This window comes from Pecten maximus, chromosome 10 (assembly GCF_902652985.1).
Source record: "Pecten maximus chromosome 10, xPecMax1.1, whole genome shotgun sequence".
Taxonomy (NCBI): domain Eukaryota; kingdom Metazoa; phylum Mollusca; class Bivalvia; order Pectinida; family Pectinidae; genus Pecten; species Pecten maximus.
The window spans coordinates 7597551-7612744 of NC_047024.1; the positions used below are offsets into that span (position 1 = coordinate 7597551).

At 36.3% G+C, this 15194-nt stretch overlaps 1 protein-coding gene across 1 annotated transcript in view; it reads left to right on the forward strand.

Annotated features, from left to right (window-relative positions):
- The window catches only part of LOC117335429, a 106195-nt gene that overhangs the window by 52940 nt on the left and 38061 nt on the right, over nucleotides 1-15194 (forward strand). Inside the window, 1 exon segment of the mRNA XM_033895403.1 lies at nucleotides 273-484. Coding sequence (XP_033751294.1) covers nucleotides 273-484 — 212 coding nt within the window.

The following is a 15194-nucleotide window of genomic DNA, read 5'->3' on the forward strand; positions in this document are numbered from 1 at the left end:
ATTAGTCTCATCAGAATACCAGTTTTAAATCAAATAATCTTTAGCATTTCAAAATATGAGACAAAATACAATGAAGGAATCTTTACAGATTGCTGGGCATCCATTAGACGACCGATACCATAATAGTGAGACATTTTTCTGATCTTATGACCATATCATATATAACATCACTTGCATAAAGATTTAAATATATCATTACATATGTCAGATGCAGATAGATCTTAATTTATGAATTATATTTTATATTTCCCTTGATTGTTCTCGGTATCCAGGCAATACCAGGTTACCTGTACGGCCTCGAGTACAGGAACATCCCACACCCATCTGGCTACTGCTGTGTTTACGCACACCTTCACTTCTGGGGATGGTATCCAAGGCAACACAGAGTATGTCTGTGTGGTGGCGCTAGTAGTCGGAAGTGGGGCTAATGGTACAACCAGTGCACCTAGTCAACCGGGGGTCGCTACGACACAGATGAACTCAGGTATAAATATCTAAACAAAGATAATGATATCAGGACATAGGATTCAATGGTGAATCTAAATTGCTGATACATTCTCAATAGTTTGATAAAAAGATATTTCAGAAATGGAATATTTGGTGTTTAAGTTACCAAAATACCATTTTGTGCTTTAATAATCACAATTTACTTTTAAATTGTTAATGTGATTTAACTTGCAATAATGATTTTAGCAATATATTTGTAATCGTTATAACGACAGAATTTCATTTGGACTTTAAGACAGAGAATATTCAGCTAGTGGTTTGGTGACAACACCTATGCAGAGACTTGTGATATACAAGTCTCTGACCTATGCAAGTGTTAAGGGCACCTGTTAACCCCTGCAGAATCAAGAATTTATCTTGTGTACAATTGTGTATAACTTTAAAGTCAAATATCATTGAATTTACATGGAATACATAACTTTATACAATCATGCATGCATACACTTCAAAAATTCACATCAAATGAATGTACATTTCTTGACAGTCACATTAATAGAAAGGATGTATATTGAATACATAGCTAATTTGCAGTCAAATATCAACATGTGATCTTACCATAAAATACAACTAAACTGTTCTTGACATTTTTTAGCCCACCATCATCAGATGGTGGGCTATTCAAATCGCCCTGCGTCCGTGGTCCGTCGTCCGTCCCTCCGTCCGTCAGTCCCTCCGTCCGTAAACAATTCTTGTTATCGCTATTTCTGAGAAAGTACTGAAGGGATCTTTCTCAAATTTCATATGTAGGTTCCCCTTGGTGCCTAGTTATGCATATTGCGATTTGAGACCAATCGGAAAACAACATGGCCGACAGGCAGCCATCTTGGATTTTGACAATTGCCTTTGTTATCACTATTTCTGAGAAAGTACTGAAGGGATCTTTCTGAAATTTCATATGTAGGTTTCCCTTGGTGCCTAGTTATGCATATTGCGTTTTGAGACCAATCCGAAAACAACATGGCCGACAGGCAGCCATCTTGGATTTTGACAATTGAAGTTAGTTATCGCTATTTCTGAGAATGTACTAAATGGAACTTTCTGAAATTTCATATGTAGGTTTCCCTTGGTGCCTAGTTATGCATATTGCGTTTTGAGACCAATCTGAAAACAACATGGCCGACAGGCAGCCATCTTGGATTTTGACAATTGAAGTTTGTTATCACTATTTCTGAGAAAGTACTGAAGGGATCTTTCTCAAATTTCATATGTAAGTTTCCCTTGGTGCCTAGTTATGCATATTGCGTTTTGAGACCAATCTGAAAACAACATGGCTGACAGGCAGCCATCTTGGATTTTGACAATTGAAGTTTGTTATCACTATTTCTGAGAAAGTACTGAAGGGATCTTTCTGAAATTTCATATGTAGGTTTCCCTTGGTGCCTAGTTATGCATATTGCGTTTTGAGACCGATCCGAAAACAACATGGCCGACAGGCAGCCATCTTGGATTTTGACAATTGAAGTTAGTTATCGCTATTTCTGAGAATGTACTGAATGGATCTTTCTGAAATTTCATATGTAGGTTTCCCTTGGTGCCTAGTTATGCATATTGCGTTTTGAGACCGATCCGAAAACAACATGGCCGACAGGCAGCCATCTTGGATTTTGACAATTGAAGTTAGTTATCGCTATTTCTGAGAATGTACTGAATGGATCTTTCTGAAATTTCATATGTAGGTTTCCCTTGGTGCCTAGTTATGCATATTGCGTTTTGAGACCGATCCGAAAACAACATGGCCGACAAGCAGCCATCTTGGATTTTGACAATTAAAGTTAGTTATCGCTATTTCTGAGAATGTACTAAATGGAACTTTCTGAAATTTCATATGTAGGTTTCCCTTGGTGCCTAGTTATGCATATTGCGTTTTGAGACCAATCTGAAAACAACATGGCCGACAGGCAGCCATCTTGGATTTTGACAATTGAAGTTTGTTATCACTATTTCTGAGAAAGTACTGAAGGGATCTTTCTCAAATTTCATATGTAAGTTTCCCTTGGTGCCTAGTTATGCATATTGCGTTTTGAGACCAATCTGAAAACAACATGGCTGACAGGCAGCCATCTTGGATTTTGACAATTGAAGTTTGTTATCACTATTTCTGAGAAAGTACTGAAGGGATCTTTCTGAAATTTCATATGTAGGTTTCCCTTGGTGCCTAGTTATGCATATTGCGTTTTGAGACCGATCCGAAAACAACATGGCCGACAGGCAGCCATCTTGGATTTTGACAATTGAAGTTAGTTATCGCTATTTCTGAGAATGTACTGAATGGATCTTTCTGAAATTTCATATGTAGGTTTCCCTTGGTGCCTAGTTATGCATATTGCGTTTTGAGACCGATCCGAAAACAACATGGCCGACAGGCAGCCATCTTGGATTTTGACAATTGAAGTTAGTTATCGCTATTTCTGAGAATGTACTGAATGGATCTTTCTGAAATTTCATATGTAGGTTTCCCTTGGTGCCTAGTTATGCATATTGCGTTTTGAGACCGATCCGAAAACAACATGGCCGACAGGCAGCCATCTTGGATTTTGACAATTAAAGTTAGTTATCGCTATTTCTGAGAATGTACTGAATGGATCTTTCTGAAATTTCATATGTAGGTTTCCCTTGGTGCCTAGTTATGCATATTGCGTTTTGAGACCGATCCGAAAACAACATGGCCGACAGGCAGCCATCTTGGATTTTGACAATTGAAGTTAGTTATCACTATTTCTTAAAAAAGTATTTAAGGGATCTTCCTCAAATTTCATATGTCAGTTTCCCTTGGTGCCTAGTTATGCATATTGCGTTTTGAGACCAATCTGAAAACAACATGGCCGACAGACCGCCATCTTGGATTTTGACAATTGAAGTTTGTTATCTATTCCTCAAAGTACTGAATGGATCTTTCTCAAATTTCATAAGTAGGTCCCTTGTATTGCATTTTTGGACCAGTCTGTCCTTAAAACAACCTGGCAAACAAACAGCCATTATCGTTAAATCTCAAATTTCTTATATACATGTAGCTAGGATTCCCTTGTTTGAAACGTACTGAAGGGATGTCTCAATTTGCACAGATTAGTAAAATGAAGGGAAAAGTAGAGAAAAGATCAATCTGACATGGAACCTATGAAGATCATTCAATGGTGGGCGCCAAGATCCCTCTGGTTTTCCTGCAGAAACAACTACACCTACATGTATACACACACAACACATACCAAAACCGTTCTTTTCTCTGAATGGTAACATGCTAATTATAATTTTGTACAAAGTAAGGCCTCATTAATCCAGTCACTGCTGATCCACTATCAGATTATCCAGCGACAGTCATATTTTATTTTGTCTCGTCATTATCATCTTAGCAATTCAGTTTCCATAATCCAGCTCCTGAAGCTGAGGATTACCATTAAGAAGTTGGCTGGATTTTAGCCCACCATCATCAGATGGTGGGCTATTCAAATCGCCCTGCGTCCGTGGTCCGTCGTCCGTCCGTCCGTCCGTCCGTCCCTCCGTCCCTCCGTCCGTCCGTCCCTCCGTCCGTAAACAATTCTTGTTATCGCTAATCCTCAGAAAGTACTGAAGGGATCTTTCTCAAATTTCATATGTAGGTTCCCCTTGGTGTCTAGTTATGCATATTGCATTTTGAGACCAATCGGAAAACAACATGGCCGACAGGCAGCCATCTTGGATTTTGACAATTGAAGTTTGTTATCGCTATTTCTCAGAAAGTACTGAAGGGATGTTTCTGAAATTTCATATGTATGTTCCCCTTGGTGCCTAGTTATGCATATTGCATTTTGAGACCAATCAGAAAACAACATGGCCGACAGGCAGCCATCTTGGATTTTGACAATTGAAGTTTGTTATCGCTATTTCTCAAAAAGTACTGAAGGGATGTTTCTGAAATTTCATATGTATGTTCCCCTTGGTGCCTAGTTATGCGTATTGCATTTTGAGACCAATCGGAAAACAACATGGCCGACAGGCAGCCATCTTGGATTTTGACAATTGAAGTTTGTTATCGCTATTTCTCAGAAAGTAGTGAAGGGATCTTTATGAAATTTCATATGTAGGTTGGCCTTGGTGCCTAGTAATGCATATTGCTTTTTGAGACCAATCGGAAAACAACATGGCCGACAGGCAGCCATCTTGGATTTTGACAATTGAAGTTTGTTATCGCTATTTCTCAGAAAGTACTAAAGGGATCTTTCTCAAATTTCATATGTAGGTTCCCCTTGGTGCCTAGTTATGCATATTGCATTTTGAGACCAATCGGAAAACAACATGGCCGACAGGCAGCCATCTTGGATTTTGACAATTGAAGTTTGTTATCGCTATTGCTCAGAAAGTAATGGAGGGATCTTTCTCAAATTTCATATGTAGGTTCCCCTTGGTGCCTAGTTATGCATATTGCATTTTGAGACCAATCGGAAAACAACATGGCCGACAGGCAGCCATCTTGGATTTTGACAATTGAAGTTTTTTATCGCTATTTCTGAGAAAGTACTCAAGGGATCTTTCTCAAATTTCATATGTAGGTTCCCCTTGGTGCCTAGTTATACATATTGCATTTTGAGACCAATCGGAAAACAACATGACCGTCCGGCAGCCATCTTGGATTTTGACAATTGAAGTTTTTTATCGCTATTTCTGAGAAAGTACTGAAGGGATCTTTCTCAAATTTCATATGTAGGTTCCCCTTGGTGCCTAGTTATACATATTGCATTTTGAGACCAATCGGAAAACAACATGACCGTCCGGCAGCCATCTTGGATTTTGACAATTGAAGTTTGTTATCGCTACTTCTCAGAAAGTAATGAAGGTATCTTTCTCAAATTTCATATATAGGTTCCCCTTAGTTCTTAGTTATGCATATAGCATTTTGAGACCAATCGGAAAATAACATGGCTGATAGGCAGCCATCTTGGATTTTGACAATTGAAGTTTGTTATCGCTATTTCTCAGAAAGTACTGAAGGGATCTTTCTGAAATTTCATATGTAGGTATGGCCGACAGACAGCCATTATCGCTTAATCTTTAATTTCATATATAGGTTCCTCTTGTTTTTAATTGAAGTTTATATTTTATGACATAGTGTTATATATATTTCCTATTTCTCAGAAAGTAACAAATTATGAATGAATATTATTCAAAATACATCTATTGTGGGTTAAGTAGTCAACCGCGGCGCAATATCCGGACCAAATTTTCGGAACGCTTCTGCTGCTATAACCAAATACAGAGTTCCGAATGGTATTAACTTTTGATATAAGAATGCATGGACAAACCAGATTACGGCAAGCAGATTACAGACAAATCTACCTAATGATTTTCCACAACATTTACAACAGTATATATATATACACTGATCTAACACATATTTTTCTAAAGTTTTTCAGACTTTGTACACGATATTTAATCAATCACTGTAGAGACGATAATGCAACATTTTTTATATAAATGCAATGTCGTCCACTAGCAGTCTTTAGGGACGAATCGTCTTTGAACTCTTCGGAATACTTTCACGGTGGGGGAATTCAAAATATCTCTGCCGTTGGTCGCATAGCGTTCTAGTGTTTGAACATGATGCAGTCACGCTAGTATCCGCCTTCGGCCCACGTTTGCTGAAGGGTTCATTGTGGTTTCTCCAGTTACTAAAACATTATTCTTATTGTATTTTATTGTATTTCCAGTACTTCTTATATATATATTATGTGATTATATTTGTGATTTTTTGTGTTTTGATAAAGGGGCGGATTGCCTCGAAAATTTAACAAACCTTATTGTTTACACTGTTTGAATTACTTCTTTGCCCCATATATACACTGTATATATATATATATGGGTCAAAGAAGTAATATAAACAGTATAATCCAGATAACACTGGATCCTCACATAAATGTATGGAGGATACGAATTACTTGTAATGATTATATGGGGCAAAGAAGTAATTCAAACAGTGTGAACAATGAGGCTTGTTAAATTTTCGAGGCAATCCGCCCCTTTATCAAAACACAAAAAATACAAATACAATCACATAATATATATAAGAAGTACTGGAAATACAATAAAATACAATAAGAATATTGTTTTAGTATTGTATTTTATTGTATTTCCAGTACTTCTTATTTTTCGAAAATTTAACAAGTCTCATTGTTCACACTGTTTGAATTACTTCTTTGCCCCATATATATATATATATATATATATAGTTTAAAAATATAAATTCAACACGACAACTGTATATATATCTATACATGTATTATATTTTTTTATTGTTTTTTGATTATTACAGACATAAAATGTTATTTTTCAGTCTTAGAAACTCCTTAGTTCAGACAAGATTGAAGGAAAACTTCCATTTGTCCATTTTATGTAATTGTGCAGTCATTTCTCTTTACAGCATATATATTTCCCTGACAACATTGCACCAAAATGACCAGCATTTTAAACATTGAAATAATTTTTACAAATTATTATTGAAGTATTGTTATAAATCAAAGATGCTAGTAATGATACTATTTCATTTCTTGGATAAGGTTTTAAACATTGATTGAAATGGGTTTTTTTATTGCAAATTATATGAGTTTTTCTAATAAAGTAGAGTTATAAATCATGTAGCACAGCTTGGATCTCTACATTGAATTATACATGTAATCAAAATGATACTGTTTCATTGCATGATTAATGTTTTTAGGAAATTATTTATCAAAGAATATTTATTTAAATGCTACAATATTTTTCTTAGAATACTAATTTACAATTAAAATTATATTTAAAAAAAATCGTTGGCAGCGGTATTCGAACCCTTACATTACTGGAATCACGTGACCGGAAGTATTCGACAATAGTGCAATCTGGGATACGGCAAGGTAATGACGGGCACATGTTTTCGTGATTAACTGCTTGAATTATTTCTTTATAGGGTTTCTTCCAGATGTTACGTTGACTTGCAGTACATATTGATATGTTTTAACACATGGTCTACATTCCTGAGTAGTTATGAACCTCTTACATTGTAAATACGATACATTATGGCCTTGCAATTGTCAGTTGGCCCCGTGCAGGCTAAACATCCTACTGCGTAATAAATAGCCTAGTTAACGTGTACTCATACCATGGAATTGATACATGTTACACATAGTGTTCTATTGTTTTCGTTTATAAAATTGGATGTAGAAGATGCTAGCAGCAATGTTTCAGCATTTACCGAGCGATCCATAACGGGCAGCTAGCTGTGCATCATAAATTGTGCTTACACTAGGGGCCCATTTTATTATCTGTTCAAGATCCGGCACACTAAGGTGATTTCTTACAAAAGGCTATTCATCCTACGTCACAATGAACTAGTGATGGGTGCAAATTTAAAGGGGATCGTCAAAATATTGTAGGGCATTTCTTTGTACGGTAATTATAATTCCTTATAGATATAATATACATCACCTGTGACCACGATCAGGACTTGGAGACACTCTTGTTTCTTGTTCAGATTGAACAGGTACAGATTGAACAGGTATCCGTGGGCCTACACAATCATGTTTATGAAGATTTCTTGCACTAGTGCAATCAAATTACAATAGATATTATTTGCTTATCTTATATGTCAACAAAATTTAAGATGTGTCAGCAACGGATTTAATACATGCACAAATAAAAAACTTAAATTCTAAATGCATTGTTTTTTGTTTATCTGAATTGATTTTGGATGACCTTACATATGCACAAGTCACAATAAACTTTTCTCTGCACTTTAATTCTCCCTTCCCACTACTCCCACAACATGAGAGCCACTCGGGTCAGCTTTTTTATGATCTATGTTTAGACCTACTTGTTGGTCATGTAATTAGTACATTGATGTCCAAAATATTGAGTGACGTTAAATATATAACACGTTAGTGAATATATTGTTATAAAATGTCTGGAGTGATATGAAAAGTGTGCTGGTGCAGGGTATTTACAGGTGTTTAGCATAAGTATGTTTCCATGATTTTATATTGTCCTGCTTGTTTTTATGCATATTAAATAATTGTACTCCTATTTTTTATAAACTGAACTGAAAACAAGTATGACGGTATTTACAAGCGAAAGAGAGTTAAATTATTGGGTGGTAGTGGTAACACACTTGCCTTTCATCAAGACGGCCGGGGTTCGATTCCCTGATCGGACGTGAATAGGTTTGAGGTCACCTTCCTGACCACGTGTGTTTTCCCAGGGTACTCCTGTTTCCTTCCACAGTAAGACCGGGCCAGCAAGATCGATTAATATAAGTTAATATAACTTGTTTCAATTCATACTTATATTGGAAACTCTAATAATTGCTGCTTCTTGGGTATCAATATGGACACAAGTTTTGTAAATAGGTGTATTTATCATACCTAGATAGAACAACGTATAATTTAGTCACATCATATGAAATGTGAGTTTAAAGGGGCATTCCTTCGTTGGAATAAAGTTTAGGTCATCAAAATATTTTTATCGGGTAGTAGAAGTTAAAATATTAACATTAATACGACAGTTTTACTCGCAATGTAAACCAAAGTTCTTCAAATATTAAGTCTTTAAAATTCATAATTTGCCCCAAGTATCACTAATTACCGAAAAGACAGAAATTATTTGTGTACACTGTCATTTTTCTGTGTATAAAACTTGGTATATAAATTTCAACAATAGAAATATGCATGTTTCTGATTTCCATACGAAGGAATGCCCCTTCAACACATTTTGAACAACTTTGATTAAATGTGGGCGTTGGAAATAGGAGGTTGTAATGTGATGCATATCAAAAGTTTCTCGTGTTAAACCTTTAATATTATTGGAGTACTTATCCACAAGTAATAGATGATAAGATCGTTTTAAATCACTTTTCCGAGATGAGTTATTTAACCCCCTGTAACGAAGTTAGGGGCGGTCGGTATACTGGAATCAATTGAACTTCACACAAATATAAAAGACCATGTGCATCCAACTTTTTATTCTGAAAATTTAAGAAAACTTTAAACATGATTTTTTTTTTTGTCGCAAAATCTTGTCCGCACATCTCTAAACCCCTGGGCCAATTTCAATGAAACTTCACTCAAATATAAAGAACCATGTGTAGATGTACATGCTATTTATTTATTTTTCTCAAAATTTTGGTTGTTATGGTAACCGCTCACTATAAACAGGTTTTATCTGGACAGATTACATCGAAACATTAAAAAAAATATAAAAATAAATTCTGTTGCAATTTTGTCCCGGTTAGGCTTATTTTTGGCTAATCTCAATGGACTAATAGAGGAATTGGAGAAAGAAAGAGACAAACTGTTTTGAACTAAAAAAAAATACTGTTCGAATTACAGAATGCTGATCAACCCGTACAGATTTGCACAATTGCCAAGCCAAAGGATTTGATTGGTTGAAATGTTGTCCAAGTTTGATTGAATTTGATGAAACTTATTTCATATGGAGATTAGCGGATACTGCATTTATGTTGTGCAGGTCTTCCTTTGTGTTATTTTTTACTCGCTGTTGAAACGTGTTAATTGCTTCAATTACATCAGGTATAAAATTATTGTTGAATTAAACAAGGCAGGGATAAGTTCAAATCTAATGTTAAACGTTAGTGTTTCATGTTTTGTTTCTTGCCATTTGACAGGTGTATATTTTATAGCCCTGCTGTACTTTGATAACGTAGCGACAAGTTGGTGAGGAAATATTAGAAACAGCTTACTTTACTTTAGTATGTAAGCGAAAGACCTCATTACTCCCTCCTTACTTCACTTACCAAATAATATGAGAATTCTGTGACCCCTGTCCAGACTATCTTTTACTTCCAGATACTTGCAGTCTTTATCTACAGTTTAGTACTGCTGAAATGTTTGAATTTTTATAAGTTGCTTTAAAGTCTATCTTTCACAATGTTACTGTATCCCTTTGAATTGAAACTATGTTAGGTTACTGATACTATCATCACAGGATTACATAGTTTAGGTTTAAGACCTGACTTTCTGAATTTGCACTAAAATTCACTTTCACAATTTTGTATGGACTTTAATATCATTGACAAAGTGAGGAAGCTGATACATATAATTACAGGTAAATCTTGATATGTATCATTTATTAACTTGTAGGTGATGGGTCGAAGACGTTCAGGTGGTATCCGCCAGGCGGGTGTGATGCAGAAGCAGAGGATGAGGGAGAGGAGAGCTGCACCAGCAGAGTCATTCGATGCCTCGGCATCAGATGGTTTGGGAGAACCATCCCCAGTGTTGGCAACTGCGGGAAAATCTCCAAATGCCCTGAGGTTGGTAACTCCTCAGGGAAGTCTGTGCGTCCAAAAGGATGTCCCACCGAGGTCTGATTCGCCACCGTGCGAATGTACACCACCGCGTGTACCACCAGTAACTACCGATGGTAGGGATGGTGCAGGGCAGACGAACACCACTGGGTCAGTACCTACTGATTGCACATCACACGTGCCATCACAACAAACTTGTGATGCAGTGGTTCAAGATGTTGAAACAAAAGTTACAAGAACTTGTGTTAACGAAACAAAAAACGATTTAATGAACAAATCAAAGAACAAACTGAAATGCAACTCAAAAAATGAAACAAAAACCTTACCTCAGAGCAGAACAAAAGATGAGAAAACTCTTAAAGAACAAGATAATACTCTGACTCAACTACCCAATGAACAAAAAGACAGACTTTTTGAAAGAATATCTCAAATAGAAAATGAAAGCAAGGTGAGAATAGATTCTGATAATAATCAAGCATACGCTGATACTATTGATGATAATATAACAGATGTTATATTTGTACAACAGACTGAGCCTGAAATTTATCCATTTACACCACTGTCTTTGAAATCAAAGGAGACATTTGTACAGCAGTTTGGATTTAAGAATGTTATTTTGGATAGTAACACACAAATCACCAAAGAAAGTCGCACACTAGCCAGACCAAAGCAAACCAAAACAATATGTGGTGATGGAAATTGCTTTTTTAGAGCTGTATCTCATGTTCTATGTGACAGTGAAGAAAATCACATGTTCTTTAGAAATGAAGTTGTAAATCATATGATTGATAATGATATACATTTTAGAAGTCACTTAAGATCTGGTGAACGCTCTGTAAGTAATTATGTGGTTAAGAAACGTATGCTGCATAATGGTACATGGGCAACAGAGGTAGAAATACTAGCTGCAGCAGACTTTTTGAAAACAGATATCTTTATCTATGATGATGCACAGTCTACTTGGCTAAAATTTTCAGCAAAACAAGTCCGCCCATTTGTAGATGTTCATGATGAAAGTATATACTTAATTCACAAATATCAAGCTCATTATGATGTTGTTTTAGATGTTATGGAAAAGGATTGTTCTATTGAAACATTTGCTGGAAACAAACAAAATATTTACTTTGCAGTTCAAAGTACAGACGAAAAAGAACAAACTAAGCAAGTACCAATGGCAGTACAAGGGCACTTTGACCAAAGCGATCCAAGGTTTCTGGACAATGCTGGTAAGCAATGTGTCATGAACAGTTTGTCAGCTCTTATATACAGTTGCAACAAACATACAGCAGCTTGGACACCATTTGATGTAGATCAAATCCTTACAAAAGGCAATGAAATGTATGAAATTTTGCAGCGTAGTAGTACCATTGAGCATGACCTGCTAGCAATTCATGAAATACCAAGATGTGTCGAGTACAATGATGAGCTATACCACTTCACATTTCAAGAATCACTTATGGGTACGCTTGACAGTACAGGACAAAATTTAGACGAATTTCAGTTTTATACACTGGATGAAGCTTTAACAATATCTTTGATGCAGGATGATAGCCAGGGTGCATTTGTGACATTTAGAGGAAATACATTTGTTGTCATTAAACAGGATAACCTTTACTGTATATGCGATTCTCACTCGAGAAATGTATCTGGCAGTGTTGATCCAAATGGCTCTAGTACTGTTATACATCATCAAACTATTGAGAATGTGTTACATCATTGTCTTCATCTTGCAGAATCTATGGCATGTCGAATAAATGATGTTTTTGAAATAACTGCCGTCACAGTATCTAAAGCATCTTCCACCGAATCAGGAACTAGACGTGCAAGTTCATTATCAAACAAAAACCAAAATACGGAAAAAGTTTCAGTCGGAAGTAGTATCACACTAGAGTCGTATTTCCAAGATCAGGAAAAGAGGACAAAAAGTTGGAGAATGGAAACTGACGATGGAAATAACACAGACACTTTTTCTGTTTCGATCTGTACAAGGAAAGAATATATGCGTAACTATATGAGAAGATTAAGACAGAGTTCTAAACAAGCAAGCTTTCAGAAAAAAGACAAGACAAGGAAGAGAGATGAAAGGCAAAATAATCCAGAAAAACACCGTGCCATAGATAAACAAAGCAAGGCCAATGCACGTGATAAAGATCCAGAAAAACAGAGACTAATAGATGTACAAAAGAAGGCTAAGGCACGTGCAAAAAACCCAGAAAGGTACAAGGCTGTAGATCTACAAAGCAAGGCCAATGCACGAGATAAAAATCCAGAAAAGCACCGTGCGATAGATAAACAAAGCAAGGCCAATGCACGTGATAAAAATCCAGAAAAACACCGTGCGATAGATAAACAAAGCAAGGCCAATGCACGTGATAAAAATCCAGAAAAACAGAGACTAATAGACGTACAAAAGAAGGCTAATGCACGTGCAAAAAACCCAGAAAGGTACAAGGCCGTAGATCGACAAAGCAAGACTAATGCACGTGATAAAGATCCAGAAAACACGAGACTAATAGATGTAACAAAGAAGGCTAATGCACGTGCAAAAAACCCAGAAAGGTACAAGGCTGTAGATCTACAAAGCAAGACTAATGCACGAGATAAAAATCCAGAAAAACACCGTGCGATAGATAAACAAAGCAAGACTACTGCACGAGATAAAAATCCAGAAAAACACCGTGCCATAGATAAACAAAGCAAGGCCAATGCACGTGATAAAAATCCAAAAAAGTTACAGGAACTTGACCTAAAGAGCAAACAACGAGCCAGAAAAGATCCTCTATACCTCGAGCAAGAGCAGCTGGTGAAAAAGAAAGCTAGACTTGATCCATTGTTTTTACAAGCCGAAGCTAAAGCTGATGTTTCTAGGAAAAGGCAGTTACGCTTAAATAAAAACTTCCTTGAGAACGAAAGGTTAAAACAAGTAGAACGAAGGAAGCAAAACACAATAGAACATAACACATTAGATAGAATACGAAAGGCAGATAATCGAAAACATGATTCATTTAGTGGTAATGAAAGACACCAATACAAAAGGAGACGTTTTGGAAATGATATCGCAGAATGCATAACTGTCTTCCAAAGAAAAATTCAGAGAGGGCCTGAATATGTGTGCACATGTTGTCAACAGACGTGGTTTAGTGAAAGTGTAAAAGAAAGTTGCCCGATTCCTGTTTTTCCACAATACACAGATTTTTATACAGGATTCAAATCGGTAGATGGTAAGGAATGGATTTGTCATACATGTTATGCCTCATTGAAGAAATGCAAAGTCCCAAAACTGTCGGTCAAGAATGGAATGAAATGGCCAGAAAAACCACCAGAATTAGACTTGCATCCACTAGAAGAACGCCTTGTAGCTCTGAGAATACCTTTTATGCAAATACGAGAATTACCACGAGGCGGGCAATACTCTGTAAAAGGAAATGTAGTCAATGTCCCAATAGATATTCAGCCAACTATAAATGCATTACCAAGACAAATGGATGAACATTTCACAGTTGCGGTAAAACTGAAAAAAAGACTAACATATAAATCATGTGTTTTGTCGGAGAATGTTCGGCCTAACATGGTACTCTCTGCCCTTCATTGGTTGATGAACAACAGTGATTTGTATAAGAATTCTTGTATTAAAATTGATGATGATTGGGTTCAGAAAACAGCTGAAAGTGCTGAAGAATTTGTTCAAGAATTCACTAAAGTACAAGATAATGAATTAAATGTGCTGAAAAATCAATCTAGTTCTGTACCTACTGATCAATTCAAAATCAGACACTTCAAAGAGAATAATTCAGATAATAAAAGCTATGATGACAGCACTGATGCTTGTGAGAAAGATGATAATTTCATTGAAATGAATGAAGATGAATGCGTTCAAGGCAATTCTGATACGCTCATTGATGAAGCCAACCTTGACACAAACAAAGAGCTAATCTTTGCACCAGGTGAAGGTCAGCGACCAATCGGTCTCTATCATGACGAAAATGCTGAGGTTCTATCATTTCCATCGATATATTGTGCACAAAAAAGGTTGGAAAACAATGAGCGACAAACACCTGTTTCATACAGTGATTTAGCAAAATGGGAACTTCGAAGTGTTGATCGAAGAGCTGCAGCATCTGTTCCAAATATATTTTTCAAATTGAACAAAATACAAAGAAAACAGGTAGCAGATAAAGTGAATTTGGCAATCCGCAGAAAAAAGAGTGACGGAAACAAAATTACTGCTTCAGATGCACAAAATCCTGAAATAGCAGACAAGATAGTAAGCTTAAATGAAGGCTACTATATCTTCAGAACTCTCAGAAATTCTCCAGCATATCTTTCTTCAAGAAAAAAGGACGTCTTTGCAATGATAAGACAGATAGGATTACCAACATGGTTTATGTCATTGTCTTCTGCCGATACTCGATGGAACGAGTTGCTT